Source organism: Puma concolor, chromosome B4 (assembly GCF_028749965.1).
Source record: "Puma concolor isolate L17-30 chromosome B4, mPumCon1.1.hap2, whole genome shotgun sequence".
Classification (NCBI taxonomy): Eukaryota; Metazoa; Chordata; class Mammalia; order Carnivora; family Felidae; genus Puma; species Puma concolor.
The window spans coordinates 41,141,179-41,156,440 of NC_141673.1; the positions used below are offsets into that span (position 1 = coordinate 41,141,179).

General features: G+C 35.0%; 1 protein-coding gene across 8 annotated transcripts in view; it reads right to left on the reverse strand.

The window, feature by feature from the left end:
- Nucleotides 1-15,262, reverse strand: part of NAV3 (neuron navigator 3) — a 598,387-nt gene that overhangs the window by 250,953 nt on the left and 332,172 nt on the right. For all 8 annotated transcript variants that reach the window (XM_086712755.1, XM_025927005.2, XM_025927006.2 and 5 more), the window contains exons 2-3: nt 4,037-4,154; nt 3,336-3,388 (exon numbers count right to left, since the gene is read on the reverse strand). In XM_086712755.1, coding sequence (XP_086568881.1) covers nt 3,336-3,388; nt 4,037-4,154 — 171 coding nt within the window. The remainder of the gene's footprint in view (nt 1-3,335; nt 3,389-4,036; nt 4,155-15,262) is intronic.

Sequence of the window (15,262 nt, forward strand, 5' to 3'; positions counted from 1 at the left end):
TAAAGATGGGCTCACTCTCTCACTACTCTTCCCTATTTCTGATTCCTACACCTTTGCTCATCACATACATATTGATATTCCCCAGTGTGAGAACCTCAAATCTCTCCCCTCCTGACTTTATACAGGCCTTCTGTTGAAATCTCATCCTTTTTCCATGACTTCAATCATTACCTGTGCACTAGCTATATTCTACCTAACACCTTATTGTGACCTTCAGGAACACATGCCTAATTGCCTGAAGTCACCTCCTACTTGATGTTCCAACGGATAGGTCAAACTTTACTTTCAAAGTATGAATTTGTCATCTTCCCCCTTCTACCTTTAGTCTGTTTTCTCCCTCTGTAGTAATCACGTCTAATAGTAACTTCTCAGGAGAAACTGTGGGAACATTCATCCTCCCTATATTCGTCATCTCCCGTCCCACATCCAAATGAAGATTTAACGCATATTCTACAATTCCCAGAAAGCATCTAGGATGATTTTTTTTAAATACTTACATCAGATCATGCCACAGCCAGCTTTAAAAGTCCTCAAAAGGCTCCTCAACCAACCCCATACTTTAGCCCTGTGTGATCAGACTTCCATCGTCCCATACAAACACCTCACTGCACTCAAGCCACAGTGGACTCCCGTCACAGTACTTCTGTTCTTACCTATGCAGCACTGTTGCTATTATTTGTTTCAATATTTGCTCCTTTGATCCTCAAGGGTCCCTCAATCTGGTAGCTCAGGTGCTCAGCAAATATTGGCTAAATATGAATTACCTGACTACTATTCATCAAAATATTCATCAATATATTGTAGATTCATATCACAAGAGACTCTGTATTCTTAAAGGTTTAAAACCATCCAATAAAAGTTATCAAGTTTGAAATTTAAATAATTTGTGACTACAAACAGGAGCATACCTAGTTTTTACTTTACCTTTCCTTATTCCACACAAACAGCAAGCACCATAAAAAATCAGATATTCAAAAGGATGTGGTCAAAGCAGTTTTGTGAGTAAGGATAGCACTCACTGTTATTAATGTTTCACCTCTTGGTTGTTAAGCAATAAAGAAACAGGCAACATCCTGTTTGGAATAGATATATGAAATTTATAAGAACTTCATAAGCCCAGTCATACTCTGTCATAATTCTCTTTCCCCTAATTTCTTGTCTCAGTTAAAGTCTGGATCTTTATCCATTAATAATATAGTGCCAATGCCAATTCTCAGGAATAGAGGCAAAAGTAATTCAACTAGAAAGCTCTATTTTTGTTATATGCATTATTCTGAATCAACACATGGAGGGCATGTCAACTTCAGATTCAAAATTCAACCACATCAGAAAAAAATGAGGATACAAGTCATTCTTAACTCAAAATCCAAAGTGATTCCAACTAATACTGTTTGGCTGGAAAAACTACCTTTTTCATAGCATCTACATCCCTCAGGCTTTGGTTTTTCTGGTGTGTGTGTGTGTGTGTGTGTGTGTGTGTGTGTGTTAATCAAAAGCAGAAATATCAACACGACATGTATACTAGATGTTACATGACATTTGGGGGCTAATAAGGATTAGGAAGTAATAAAAAAATTAACAGAGTCTAATACTCATGAGAATGTTTTCACAGATTTGTAGAATCTTCGGTACAGATGTTTCAGATAAATATGTAGGGACTATATTCCTATCCATAGTTATGAACTTCGTAGGTTTTTTTTGTTTGTTTTGTTTTTTCTGTCATGAAATGTTAGCTTGGCTGTTTATTGGATTCTCTGTAATCAGAATCAAACTGGAATGACAACAGACAAGACCTATTTTACTATCCAACACCTCCTTATAATTGAAATAATGAAAGTAAACCCAAGTGTTGAGTTTAAGAAACATAAAATATGATATTCAGGGACTATACAGATTTTTAATATAAAGCTCTAAAAAATGTTTAACATGTGTTAATTCATGAATATGTCTTAACAAAGTTTATAGCAGCACTATTATATTTCCATATCAGTTTTGGTAGTAAAGAATATCCATAATTATAGGTCATTATCATATCCTAATTAGGGTTCATTATACAGATGAAAAAGCTGAAACTCAGAGAGGTTACATCATTTTCCAATATCACACAGCTATTATTTTAGCAGGGTCTGAAGGTATTATAATTGCTTTCAGTAAAATTATAATTAATTTCCATAGTGCCATGCTTGTGCCCAGAATAATTAGATCAAGAAGTCCCCTTAACACTGAATTATTTTACAGAAAATTGTTTTTTACCGAGATTTTTTTTCACAACAGTTATGCAGGGTTTATGTATTGTAATAGTGCCTTTGAGTGTTTATTAATCATATACACACACAGACACACACACACACAGACACAGACATACACACACACACACACGACATGCTAGTTAATCACTCTTTAAGAATAAATTCCTTTTATTATTTTGGATTTCAGTTTTCTGACATTAAGTAAAGCAAGTCAGCACATCAAAAGAGTTCTCCTTTTTTCATTCTCCAATCCCTGACAATCGAGAAGTCATTACATTCACTTAAAATGTCTATTTTGCGCTAGAGTTTTGAAGGAAGCCTCATCTGATGGATTTTGGCTATCACTCCTGATTATATCTGCTGATATAACTTTAATGAAGGCATTTGTATTTCAGGTTGTCCTAGAAACTTAAGTTGTGGCTATTTAATAAATAGAGGGGTAAGTTTTTACCTCAGCAGTTTATCAATCTATTTTTTTCATTATAAAACTTTAAACTTTACCAGTTGGTAAAGATAAAAAGAGAGATGGGAAAGGCACAGACCTCTAGATCAACAGCTTTCTGAAAAAGGCTATGAATCATATCTCATGATCAGTCACTGTTCAGAAAACGTCCAGCAGCATGCCTTTGGAGCTATTTCCAAAAGTGCTGAAGAGTCTCTGTGTTTACACTGGACTTTGTTATGAACAAGGAAAATACTATTTATGTATTTTTCAGATGCACATGGCCAGCTCTGTTCTTCAAACCAGTTGTTCAGACAAAAAGGCTCCACTTAAAATTGGAAATGGGATTTACTGCCAGCAAGACCAGTATTAAATTATTCAGCCATCAGAGCAACAACAACAACAAAAAGTCAAGGATCTGATAAAACACCTGGACACATGTTATTCAGGAGTCATCCATATTCAGCTGTGCTGATGCTATCATTTGCCCATAAACTGCACCCAAAGAAATACATATGATAGAATGTGATCGAATGGTTTCTTAAGCAGGAATGCATGCAAAAGAAATTTCTAGTCCATTTACAAATGCAGTGTAATCAAAAGTGAAGGTAAGCATTATATTTTAAAATAAATTTGATTCTTACCATCTGAGATTGACTCCTAGGACATCCATTGATATCTTCAACTTTTTCATTTGCTAAAGCCAAGAAATAAAATAAAAGAGAGAAAAAAAGAATGACATGCTTAAGCAATGAAGTGAAACACAAAAAAAAGGAGACTAAGAAAACACAAAAACCAAAACCAAAACCAAAACAAGCACAATGCTGCTGCTACATTCACTCTGTCTCCCCAGCCGCGTACAAGAGGACACACTTGTTAGCCGCCGCCAATTCCATATGCACAAATCAGGCAAAAAAAAAAAAAAAAAAGTGAGTGAGAAGGAAGTTGCTGCTAATTCTTTAGCCTGTGCCAAATGACTGCTGACATGAAACCTTTCACAATTGTCCCTGCTGGATCAGGATACAGTTTCAAGGAATCTCAGAGTGTATGAGTTGCCCTAGCTAACGAAATGCACACATGGGAGACATATGGTTTAATGAAGCGTTCATTTCTGACAATCCAGTGGATGTAAAGATACAGTTCTAGCCATTTAAAAGTATAGCCAAACTGCTTTTTTCAAACATTCTCACATAAACATTTTTAATTAAATCACGGGAGAGCTACATTAATCTCAGAGACACAGGGACTAAGTTCATATGCATTCAACTTAAATTGTGTTTGACCAAGGCGGGTGGGGGGGGGGGGGGAGAGACTTTCATGGTTTTTCCCAGAGGGCAGGTCTTACCAATGATCTGGATGATTTCGGCTAGCAGCACTCCATCTGCAATGTCTTGTTGCAAATCCTTGATCAGCCGCTTATGGCCTGATTTTGCTAGGTAGTGGTTGGCCCAGTCAGTGTAAATCTGTTGAACAGAGGGAGAGAAGAAGGGAGATGGTGTGAGAGAAAATAGAGACAATAAAAATGCTTAAGACAAATGTTGGATTCAAAGGGAAGCTATTCTGGATCACATTCCAGTTTAAGAAGTCATAGCTCAAAAGGAAATAGTTGTAAAATAATTTTATACAGCTCTCTCTCCCACTTATCTCTTGTTTCAAAGGAGGATGAGTCACTCTCTTTCAAAACCAGGGACTAGTCACTTGTGACACAGCAAAACTCCCTTCCCCAATGACTACCCAGGAAACTCCTGTTTGCAAGTCAGTTGGGTTTTCACTCTTTCCCCTGCTTCTGTCCTATCGAAAATAATCCTGCCTGTCCTCGTAAAAGGAAATCACCTGTACTGATTTATACAGGAACCTATTACAAAAATTTCTGTTTCTCTAACACTTTATTAGATTTGTCATGTGAGATACTACATGTGACAATATTTTGGCATCGTGTTATAAAATAATTGCAAATGCCAAAGTTATTTTATTTGGACTGCCATCTCCCATTTAAGCCTCTTGAAATGTGTTTATATAAGAAAATAGAGGAAGCAAATATAGTTATTACATAGAAATCACAACATAGAGTGTAGGAGTGGATTATAAATCTCAAGATTGGCAATCTGTCATAAAGTAGAAGTGACTGAAAGTAAATTACGATATAAAGAAAAGCTGGAATTGTTCAAAAATTGTCACAAAAATAAAAATCTACTAATTTTTCAAATGTTATGGGACACCCCTAAGGTAATGTAATCTAAGTATAAGGAAATAAATAAGCATTAAGATGTTTCAATTTTACAGACGGCTCTTTCAGATACATTAGTCAAGTTTATTACAAGGCAAACTACGGTATGTAATATGTAACAGAAGAACACAGTGTCTGAAATGATAACAGAGGAGGGGAATTGATTGAGAAATATACATATAAAAGTGTGTTAGAGAAGCACTGGAATTAGAACAGGGAACATAATGGAACCTGGGCATAAGAAGGGAAGGGAAGGGCCTTCCCGACAGAGAATACCAGTACAGAAGGGCAGAGTGGCAAAGGAATCAGGCACAGTTGGAAAATCTGTAATTAAGGCAGCAAGCCTTAATGAGGACAATTAGACTGAAGAGGTAACTTGCATCTTTTAGTCATAAGCACTGAAGGCCAAGAAAATTGGAAAAAAAATACTACTTTTTGCTTCTAACAAAACCAATATACGTGTTTTCATAAAAATAAAACAAAATAAGTCCGAAGTGTAGAAACTAAGAACTAAAAGTTTCCTCACAACTTTTCAATAATTTTTCCGCTTTTCAATAATTTGGTATGAATAGGTCTAGAATTTTGTTTTATGCTTACACACTGGACCACATGACACCGTATTACACACACATATATACACACACGATAGGATTTTTAACCAAAAATGTCTCAAATTTCACTTATCGTTCTGCACTTTTCAACTTTCTATGTAACAGTATTTTAGTAACACTGCTATAACCATTTTACATACATATGTCTCGCTATTTTTTCGATATTTTTTAAATGCTTATTTAATTTTGAGAGAGAGAGTGGGGAAGGGACAGAGAGAGGGGTGGGGGAGAGAATCCCAAGCAGGCTCTATGCTGTCAGTGCAGAATCTGACAGGGGGCTTGAACCCATGAACCATGACATCATGACCTGAGCCAAAGTCAGATGCTTAACTGATGGAGCCACCCAGGTACCCCAATGTCTCACTATTTTTGATATTATATTGTACATATCAATACCCCTGTTGAAAGATTTAATTTGCTTAAATCTGTCTCTACTACATATAAAGTTGTAAGAGAGAGCCTTAAAAATGTATCTTTCACACTTTCATGCTCCTATTTTTATAGGACCCAAACCTAAGCAGGGCTGTTAGGTTTTTTTTTTTTTTTTTTCTTAATGAATCCTAGGTGCAAACATTCCAAAATACAGTATAGTCAAAGAAAATGTTTATTTTAGAAAATATAAAGTAGAATCTTAATTCAACACAGTGTTAAGTTTCCTAAAAGAGTATAAACAATTGGAAGCATCCAGTTGCATAAGAAAAATAAATGAGATGGCAATGTTACACCTCCTTTCACCATATTCATAATCTTTATACCAAAGATATTAGTATAAGAAAATATGCTTGCATAACTGCTCAATTAGAAAGCAAACACACAATTTCTAGATAGACACTTTTTTTTTTATTCAGGGGTCATTTGCCTCAAAATTTTATTCTACTTGTATTTACTATTTTGCAATAGGAAAATTTATTTTTACAAGGATGTATACTGTTGAAAATCTAAAACATTGAGGACTTTCCCCTCTACACGCCAGGCAAATCATAACATTAATTGCTTGGCCTTCTACTAGAAATTTCAGGTTGAGCCAGACTTGATTTGTGCCATTGTCTCCATTGGCAGTGAGTTACAAGGACCGGTTGGCTGACTTTAAAGGATCCCTCAAAGATGAAGAACATGAGTTCTGGAGTCAGTAGACCTGGCTTTGAGGCCCAGGAGACCTCTTACCACCCATGGGACCTTTGGACAAGTTTCTTATCCTCTCTAAACCTCAAATTCCTCATCTGCAAAATAAGCATAATATTAATACCTACATTGGAGGGTTATGGCAGGATTAAATAAGACAGCACTTGTAAAGTATCCACCACAGAATTAGCCCTGAAGAAATGTCTGCTATTATTATCATCATTATGGCATCTAGTTTTCTTTGCTATGATGGCTTTCCAACAAATATTTATTAAGGTTATTGTTTTGTAGAGGTTAAAAATTTTAGAGGATTGGCAGAAGACTGAAAAAATTGTGCTCCTTAGGGTGTCTGGGTGGCTCACTCGATTAAGAGTCTGACTTCAGCCTAAGTCAAGATCTCACCGTTCCCTGAATTTAAGCCCTCTATCGGGCTCTGTGCTGACAGAGCCTGGAGCCTGTTTCAGATTCTGTGTTTCCCTCCCTTCCCCCCCCACCCCTACTCGTGTTCTCTCTCTCTCTCTCTTTTTCTCTATCTACTTCAAAAATAAATAAACATTTAAAAATTTTTTTAAATGTGCTCCTTGTTAATTCTGCCACTACTTGTATCTCTGACACCTCCTGCCTTCCAATTCAATGTGGCCACAGATCTGTCTGCCATCTAAACTCAGAGGAAGGTATCTAGTTTAAGGCTGCCATGTTCTCATTCAGGTTTGCAATGCCTCCATTGTGACACCACCCCCATCAAACTCTAGGTTACATGCATTGTTTTATGATGGCATTAAATTAGGCAAAAAAAAAAAAAAAAAACTTATTTAAATATACACAGAATGGGATATATTAGAAATGAAAACAAGAACACTTTCATTCTCCAAATGCATGTCAACAGTGCCTTAGCTTATATCCAACTTGCTCCTGGACTTAGGTAAGGAAACAGATGGGAAGCCAGCTGGTTGCCTTCAAGACTGACTGGAAAAGCCTCTGACTTAGCTCATAAAATGTTTTTCACTTGGTCCAGATTTCTTCCAGAGGAATCCCAAGCCTAAGTGCTTCGACTTGTATACCGTCTTTAATATGTGAAACATTGCTCAGACCATAATCTCTGACTTCAGTTGCAATCAGCAAAACCAATTCGGACTATATGAATAAACTAAAAATAAATCTCCATTTAAAAAAAGTCCTTATGCTTCACTTATCTTTCTTAAACATGTGTAAAAGATACTTGTGACCTACTTGAGACCTTTCCTTTGGAAAGGATGTTATTATCTAGATGAAATATAAAACAATTACAAAGTAACTTATAAGTAGATCTTTAATATTACACATAAATTTATTTTTGCCTTTTAAAATTTTATATATGTAAATTGAAGAAATAAGTGGAAATATGAGATGTATCTTTAATGAGACAGTTTTCAAACAAAGGACACATGGCATTTAAATATATGCAAAACGCATCAATAAACTTCCTGTACTACTCCAGTGAGAGAGGATACCAACAACCTCATCAACTGTCACATTAGAATCTATTGTTCAAATAAATACAACAGAATGGCAAAATCATGTCCAGATTTTGGATCTGAACTCCAAAGTTGCCTCTGGTTCATTACCAGACACACACACACAAAATCACAATATTTAACCACTTAGCTTCACTTGAGATACAAAATGAGTGGTAATGGTTTTTGTAGGATTACGCTATAAAGTAACTATAGGTTTTTAGTGAACAGACTGATATGATGGGGAACAATATCAAATTAATCATAAATTAATGTTCAGTCATCTAGGTCTGGCTGAAGCTTTAAATATAACTTATCTCTAAATATGTGGAGTCAATTTTCCTCACCTGTTTTAACTGCAATATTATAAATATAATGTTATCTGATATGGTAATTATATTTTAGAGATTCAGAAAATTAATGAGATTAGACTTAACAAAGGAATACTCAGTTCAGGTAAAATCATATATGTATTAATTCATTTACAGTAATTCATTATGATAAAATCAAAGATACCGTGGCATAATTTATATTTCATATTGATCTGCATGAATTTTAAGACCTATTATGCAAGACTATGTACTCCTTGAGAAATATTCCATATTGTTGGAAATTCTGCCCCACTCTTAAAAGCCGTGTGAACATGGGTTGAATGTTTATTTTCTCTCAGTTCCAGAGTTTTTCTCTTCTGTAAAATGGCAACAATAGTATTACATACTAATGGGATTATTGTAAGGATTGAATGAATTTATAGTTTTGGAACACAGCCTTTCACTTAATAAGTACTTGTTAAATGTTAAATATTACTATTCACTATTACTATTTTAATGTAAACTACATCTATATTAATTATAATGAGTTTATATTAAATATAATGATTATGAACGATTATCATTTCAAATCCTTAAATCTTAGCTATTTGCCCAAATGTAGTTAACCTAAGGAAAACTTTTGCAAAATGTAATGATCCCTTAGCTTAGCCATTTGCTCTTATATTTCTTTTACAGTGTTTTTTTTTTCTCATTATAAAACAATGGGTTCAAATAGAAGGCAATATATGTGACACCATATTGCTTCTGTCCAGTGAACTTGTCATAGTAAAACAACATCAGAAGATCTGATTTTCCACAGAGTCCTAAGCTTTTGTTTATAGTATTTTTTTTTACTACAGACAATATAACAAACAGCATCTGTATATCACAGCAAGCTGCCCCTGAACTTTAAAACCAATATTTAATTTAGCATTTGATGAGTGTATTATAAATAACCTAACCACAATATAAAAATAATTATGAGTACTTTTGTTATTGCATATACTACTCTGAGATATATAAATATTTCAAAGAGATACAATATTTTAATGAGTATTAAATGATCAAAGACATTAAAGAAGTAGTAGAAGAAAAACAGACTTCATTTAACCCCAGAGGTTGTTTTAATAGAAAGACGCAAATCTATAACCTGGTTAGAAAATATTATAAATGTAGTCACATGATTTTTACATACTAGCTGAACTAGTTTTAACCCTGCACATATTTATACACATTAGTTTTTTTTTCCCAACATTCAAGCAGTAGTTATATATCCCTATAAAATACTACTCTCTGATATGTTCAAATTATCAACTTTGAGAAATCATATAGGATTTTTTAAATCTTTAAAAGATAGAAATTGGGTTGAAAACAAAGAAATTCAATGGCAATAAGTAAGCTTCTATATCTTAGAAAGCAGTGTAAGACAAATTACATAAAGTTAACAAATAAATGGATCAGGGAAATGTGACTGTGACATAAGTATTCTTCCCACAAAGATGAAAACTATCATGGTGCTATGATCATTAGTAACCATGCTTACCAACCTGAACCAGTCATTCCAGGGAGAAAAGATGCACAGGGGAAGGGGAAGAATCTGGAACTGAATGAACTTTTTCCTCAAGACTGAACTTTAAACCAGAAGTGACTGAATTATCTTGCATTTGGAGAAATAAATTTTCTACTACTGCACATAAAGAAAGGCTTGGGAGGTGGACCTACATATTTATTATTTTTAAAAGTTGTAATTTTGCACATCTAAGTTTAGTACTCAAAAAGTCATGAATGTATGCAATACTGGATAAAGAAGGCTGGAAAATTACAACATGGAATTAAGACATAAGACATGCTATTTTTAGTTTAAAAAGCCAATCACAGACTGAATCTTCCGTTGATGTTACAGAACTAACATGACCACCAGATCCACTGAGTCAAATTTCATGACCCTTACAGACCTAGAATTCTCAATACTGAGGACCACGTGGTATTAGTAGGAAGTGAACCCATTCAAAGCTTTTGGTAATGTTGAGATCATCATAATATATGTAACAGATTCACCAAGTAAATGGTTGAACTCAGCTAATTTATTTCTGTTTTTACATCAAGGTAAATTCTGGCTCTTTATGGAGTTTCTCAATCTCTGTATAATTGCACCAAAAGGAATAAAATATCTAAGAATAAATTTAACCAAGGAAGTGAAAGACTTATACTGTGAAAACTTTAAGACACTGATAAAATAAATTGAAAAAGACACAAACATATGGAATGATATACCATGTTCATGGATTAGAAGAATTAGTATTATTAAAATGTCTGTACTCCCCAAACCAAACTACAGATTCAGTGAACTCTATATCAAAATCACAGGACTGAAACAAATATAGTTTAGTTCTAAACTAAAAAAGTATAGAACCACAAAATACCTTGAGTAGCCAAAGCAATCTTGAGAAGGAATAACAAAACTGGAGGTATCACAATTCCAGATTTCAAGATATACTATAAAACCATACTAATCAAAACAGTATGGTACTGGGACAAAATAAGACACATAGATCAATGGAACAGGATCCACTTCCCAGAAATGAACCCAGGTGTATATGGTCAATTAACCTATGACAAAGAAGGCAAGAATATGAAATGGGGGGAAAGACAGTCTTCAATAAATGGTGCTGGGAAAAATGGACAGCTATCTGCAAAAGAATGAAACTGGACCAGCTTCTTACATCATACACAAAAATATACTCAAAATGGATTAAAGACCTAAGTGTGAGACCTGAAACCATAAAACTCCTGGAAGAAAATATAGGCAGTAATCTCTGCTTTTGACACTGGCCTTAACAACATATTTATGGATATGTCTCCTCAGACAAGGGGAACAAAAGCAAAAATAAACTATTGGGATCACAGCAAGATAAAAAGCTTCTGCATAGTGAAAAAAATCAACAAAATAAAAAGGCAACCTATTGAACAGGAGAAGACATTTTCAAATTAATTCTGATAAGTGGTTAATATCCAAAATATATAAAGAACGTGTAGGACTCAACATCAAAAAGAAAACAATCTGATTTAAAAATGGGCAGAAGACCTGAATAGACACTTTTCCAAAGGTAAGATCCAGATGGCAAGAGACATAAAAATATCCTCAACATCAGGGAAATGCAAATCAAAAGCACAATGAGATACCACACCAGTCAGGATGGTTAATATCAAAAGCACAAAAAATAACAAGTGCTGGCAGAGATGTGGAGAAAAAGGAATCCTCATACACTGTTGGTGGGAATGTAAATTGGCACAATCACTGTGGAAAACAGTATGGAGGTTTCTCAAGAAATTAAAAATCGAAATACCATATGACCCAGTAATTCCACATAGGTATTTACTCAGAGAAAATGAAAATGTTAATTTCAAAAGATATATGCCCCCTAAGTTTGTTGCAGGATTATTTATAATAGCCAACTCAAGTTTCTGTTGATAGATGGATAGATAAATATGCGGAATATTAGCCATAAAAGAGTATGAGATCTTACTATTTGAGACAACGTGGATGGACCTAGAGGTTATTATGCTAAGTGGAATAAGTCAGACAAAGGAAGACGAACGTCTTGTGATTTCACTTATATGCGAAATCTAAAAAAACAAAACAAATGCACAAACAGAAACAAATCCACAAATACAGTGAATAATCTAGTGGTTGCAAGAGGGGAAAACGGGGGGGGGGGTGGTAAAATAAGTGAAAGGGATTAAGAGGTACAAACTTCCAGTTATGAAATAAATAAGTCACAGAGATAAAAAGTATTACACTAGGAGTATAGTCAATAATTTGTAATAATGTTGTATGGTGTGTATTTGTCATGGTGAGCACTAAGTAGTGTATAAATGTGTTTTATCACTATGCTATACACCTGAAACGAATATAACAATGTACATCAGCTATTCTTCAGTAATAATAATTGTTTTAAAAAATTAAGTTTCTGTAAAGTTTAAATAAATTGAATAAAATATATAAAACAACTTCTTAGAGGGGTCATTAAATTTATAACCATTAATTATAACCCCCAAAAGTACTGAAAAGCATTCACTTTTCCATCTAAATCTTTGGGGATTCTGCAAAAAAATAAAACTTTAAGTTTGTGTGAGAAAATTTTTTTTTCGAGTTTAAAGGTTGATTTAAAAGTGACTATTAAAGATTGAACAACTCCAGAAAATTCGTGAATGGTCTATAAAGGCAAGAAAATTCTAAAGAAAACATAAAATTGATTCCGATAATTTCCTCTAACTTTTTCTTTATTTCTCATATCCAATCTCTGACCCAGTTCTGTTAATTCTATATCCTGAATGCCTCTTGACCCCTCTGCCCCATTACTGCTATAATCACCCTGGTTCAGCTTTTCATCATCTCTCACCCAAATTGCTTTACCAGTCCTAAAAACAGTCTGAATGTAGGCAGGCTAAGCAATAAACTGTTTTATACACTATTGCTAGTGATGACTTTAAAATGCAAATCTGATCAAGTAATTTACCTTCCTACCTAAAAATCACCCAAGCACTCCCATTTACTTTCAGAAAAAGAGCCTCTTTATGAAGCCAATGTATTCTTTTTAAAAGTGAATTGGCTTCAAGAAAAGTGGCAGAAAGAAAGAAAGAAAGAAAGAAAGAAAGAAAGAAAGAAAGAAAGAAAGAAAGAAAAGGAAAAACGAAAAGGAAAGAAAGAAAAGGAAAGAAAAGAGGAAGGTACGGCTATGAAGGTTCTAGAAGAATGAAGATTGAGGAAAGCCACACAAAACGATGATATTTGATAAGCAGAAAGAAGGGGAAAGTATATTCTACTGACAGATACAGGAATAACGAAATCTACAAAGGGTCACAGGTATGAAACAGCATGCAGAATTCACTGAATATTGAATAATTCCATTTGGTCACAGCATGGGGAAGAGGCACATAGAAAGACTAGAAGTAAGAGAATAGGAATCAGGTGGAGTCATATATAAATATAAGAGGGCTGCCTCAATATTTTTAGGTTAATGTTAGCTTATTTATATATAGGGATATAAAAATGATAGCTCTGGCCGTGTTTCTAACTGCCGCTCTGGTGCCGCTATGGAGGATAGTTTCGAGCAGATAAAAACTGAACAAAGGGAGCCTACTTAAGAGGCTAGTGTAAGACTTCCACTTTCTAGAAGGTGCAGTACTTTTCTGCCCTGTATTTTCTAGAAAATTTCCCTCCAGACAGCCAGAATACAAATAAATAAATTAATTAAATAAGTAAATAAAAGTCAAACTCTATTTCCCATGACCACAATACATGGACACAGAAAACCGATGAAAGAATGATAAATGATTTAGCAAAGGGGAACAAAGGAAGAATAAACCACAGGAGCCTGTAGAGGGAGATATCAGAGCAATGTAAACAGATTTTCCCACAGAACCCCAGAAGAGCTCAGCAAGTGTGGGCATCAGACCAGATGGAAGGTGGGGTGGACCAGAGTGAAGAGGCCTATGGTTACATGCCTCCCCCTCGCTCCATCAAGAGCCAGTAAATGTTGACCAGGGAAAATCCAGCGTTGACTTACCAGTCAGACAGGAAGGTGGAGACATGGGAATGAAAACCGGAGGTTAAGTGAAATTATGCTTGCTGATATAAAGACTTGAGCAACTGTCTTCCCTTCTAGGCTCCTTCTTTTTCAGAAATGCAGGGTGGTGTATCTCCCACCCTCATTCCAGCCCCAAATGGAAACTCTTTCTCTGACTACAATGATCATACCTAAGACCAACAGGCACTGAAGTTCAAGGTACCCAGTCCATCAACCAGCTGGCCAGTGGGGAGCCTATAGTGAATCCCCCAGGACGTTAAGGATTGTGCGTATGTATGAACAGAGTTGCGGGTTACCAAATGCTTTATGAAAGCCTCTGAAATAAACTGTCGGTACTAGATAAACAGATCAAAAAGAAGTCAGAATAAAATGGAGTGAAAGTCAGGGGCAAAAGGAAACTTCAAGAAAATTTATTATTTTTTAATGTATATTTTAATGAGAAAAGAGTAACTTTTAACACTAGAGAAATCACTCAGTTTACCTGACAGTTGAATATCCTGCGTAAGTGACACAGAACCTCACACCTGCAGGTAAGAGAGAGTGGGCTGGAGAAGCTGATATGGGACAATTACATAAAATGCCACTTGGCAAGCAGAGAAAAAGAATGATTGCACATATTCCCTGGCTGGTAATTTGATCCTGCAGAAGGAGGTAAATACAATTAAAGAGGAAAATTGGGAGGCATATGAGAAAATTATAATCATGGTGTCTCCTACTTAGGCTCCAAAAAAAAGTCTGGCTTATAGCCTATAATAGGACCATCTTTAGGTGATCCATATTAAGGATACACTTAGAGTTGTACAGTTGTGTGTGGTGATCTTGACAGGCTAATATAATAGTACTCTAAAAATGCCTTTAGTTTTAGGTTTTAAGAAAATATAAATAATCCTTTAATGTTTTAATTCTTATTTAATTTTTTAAATATTTATTTATTTAGAGAGACAGAGAGAGGGAGAGAGAGAGCAAGCGAGCCTGCATGAGCAGAGAGGAGGAAGAGAGAGAGTGAGAGAGAGAGAATCCCAAGCAGGCACCACATGGAGCCCGACATGGGGCTGCATCCCATGAACCGTGAGATCATGACCTGAGCTGAAATCAAGAGTTGGACACTTAACCGGGCTAACTAGGTATCCCAATACCTTTCATATTTTTTAAAAAGGGTTTGATTTTATTTGCAAAGATGAAAACACCCTAATGCTGATGAATATATTAAAATTCC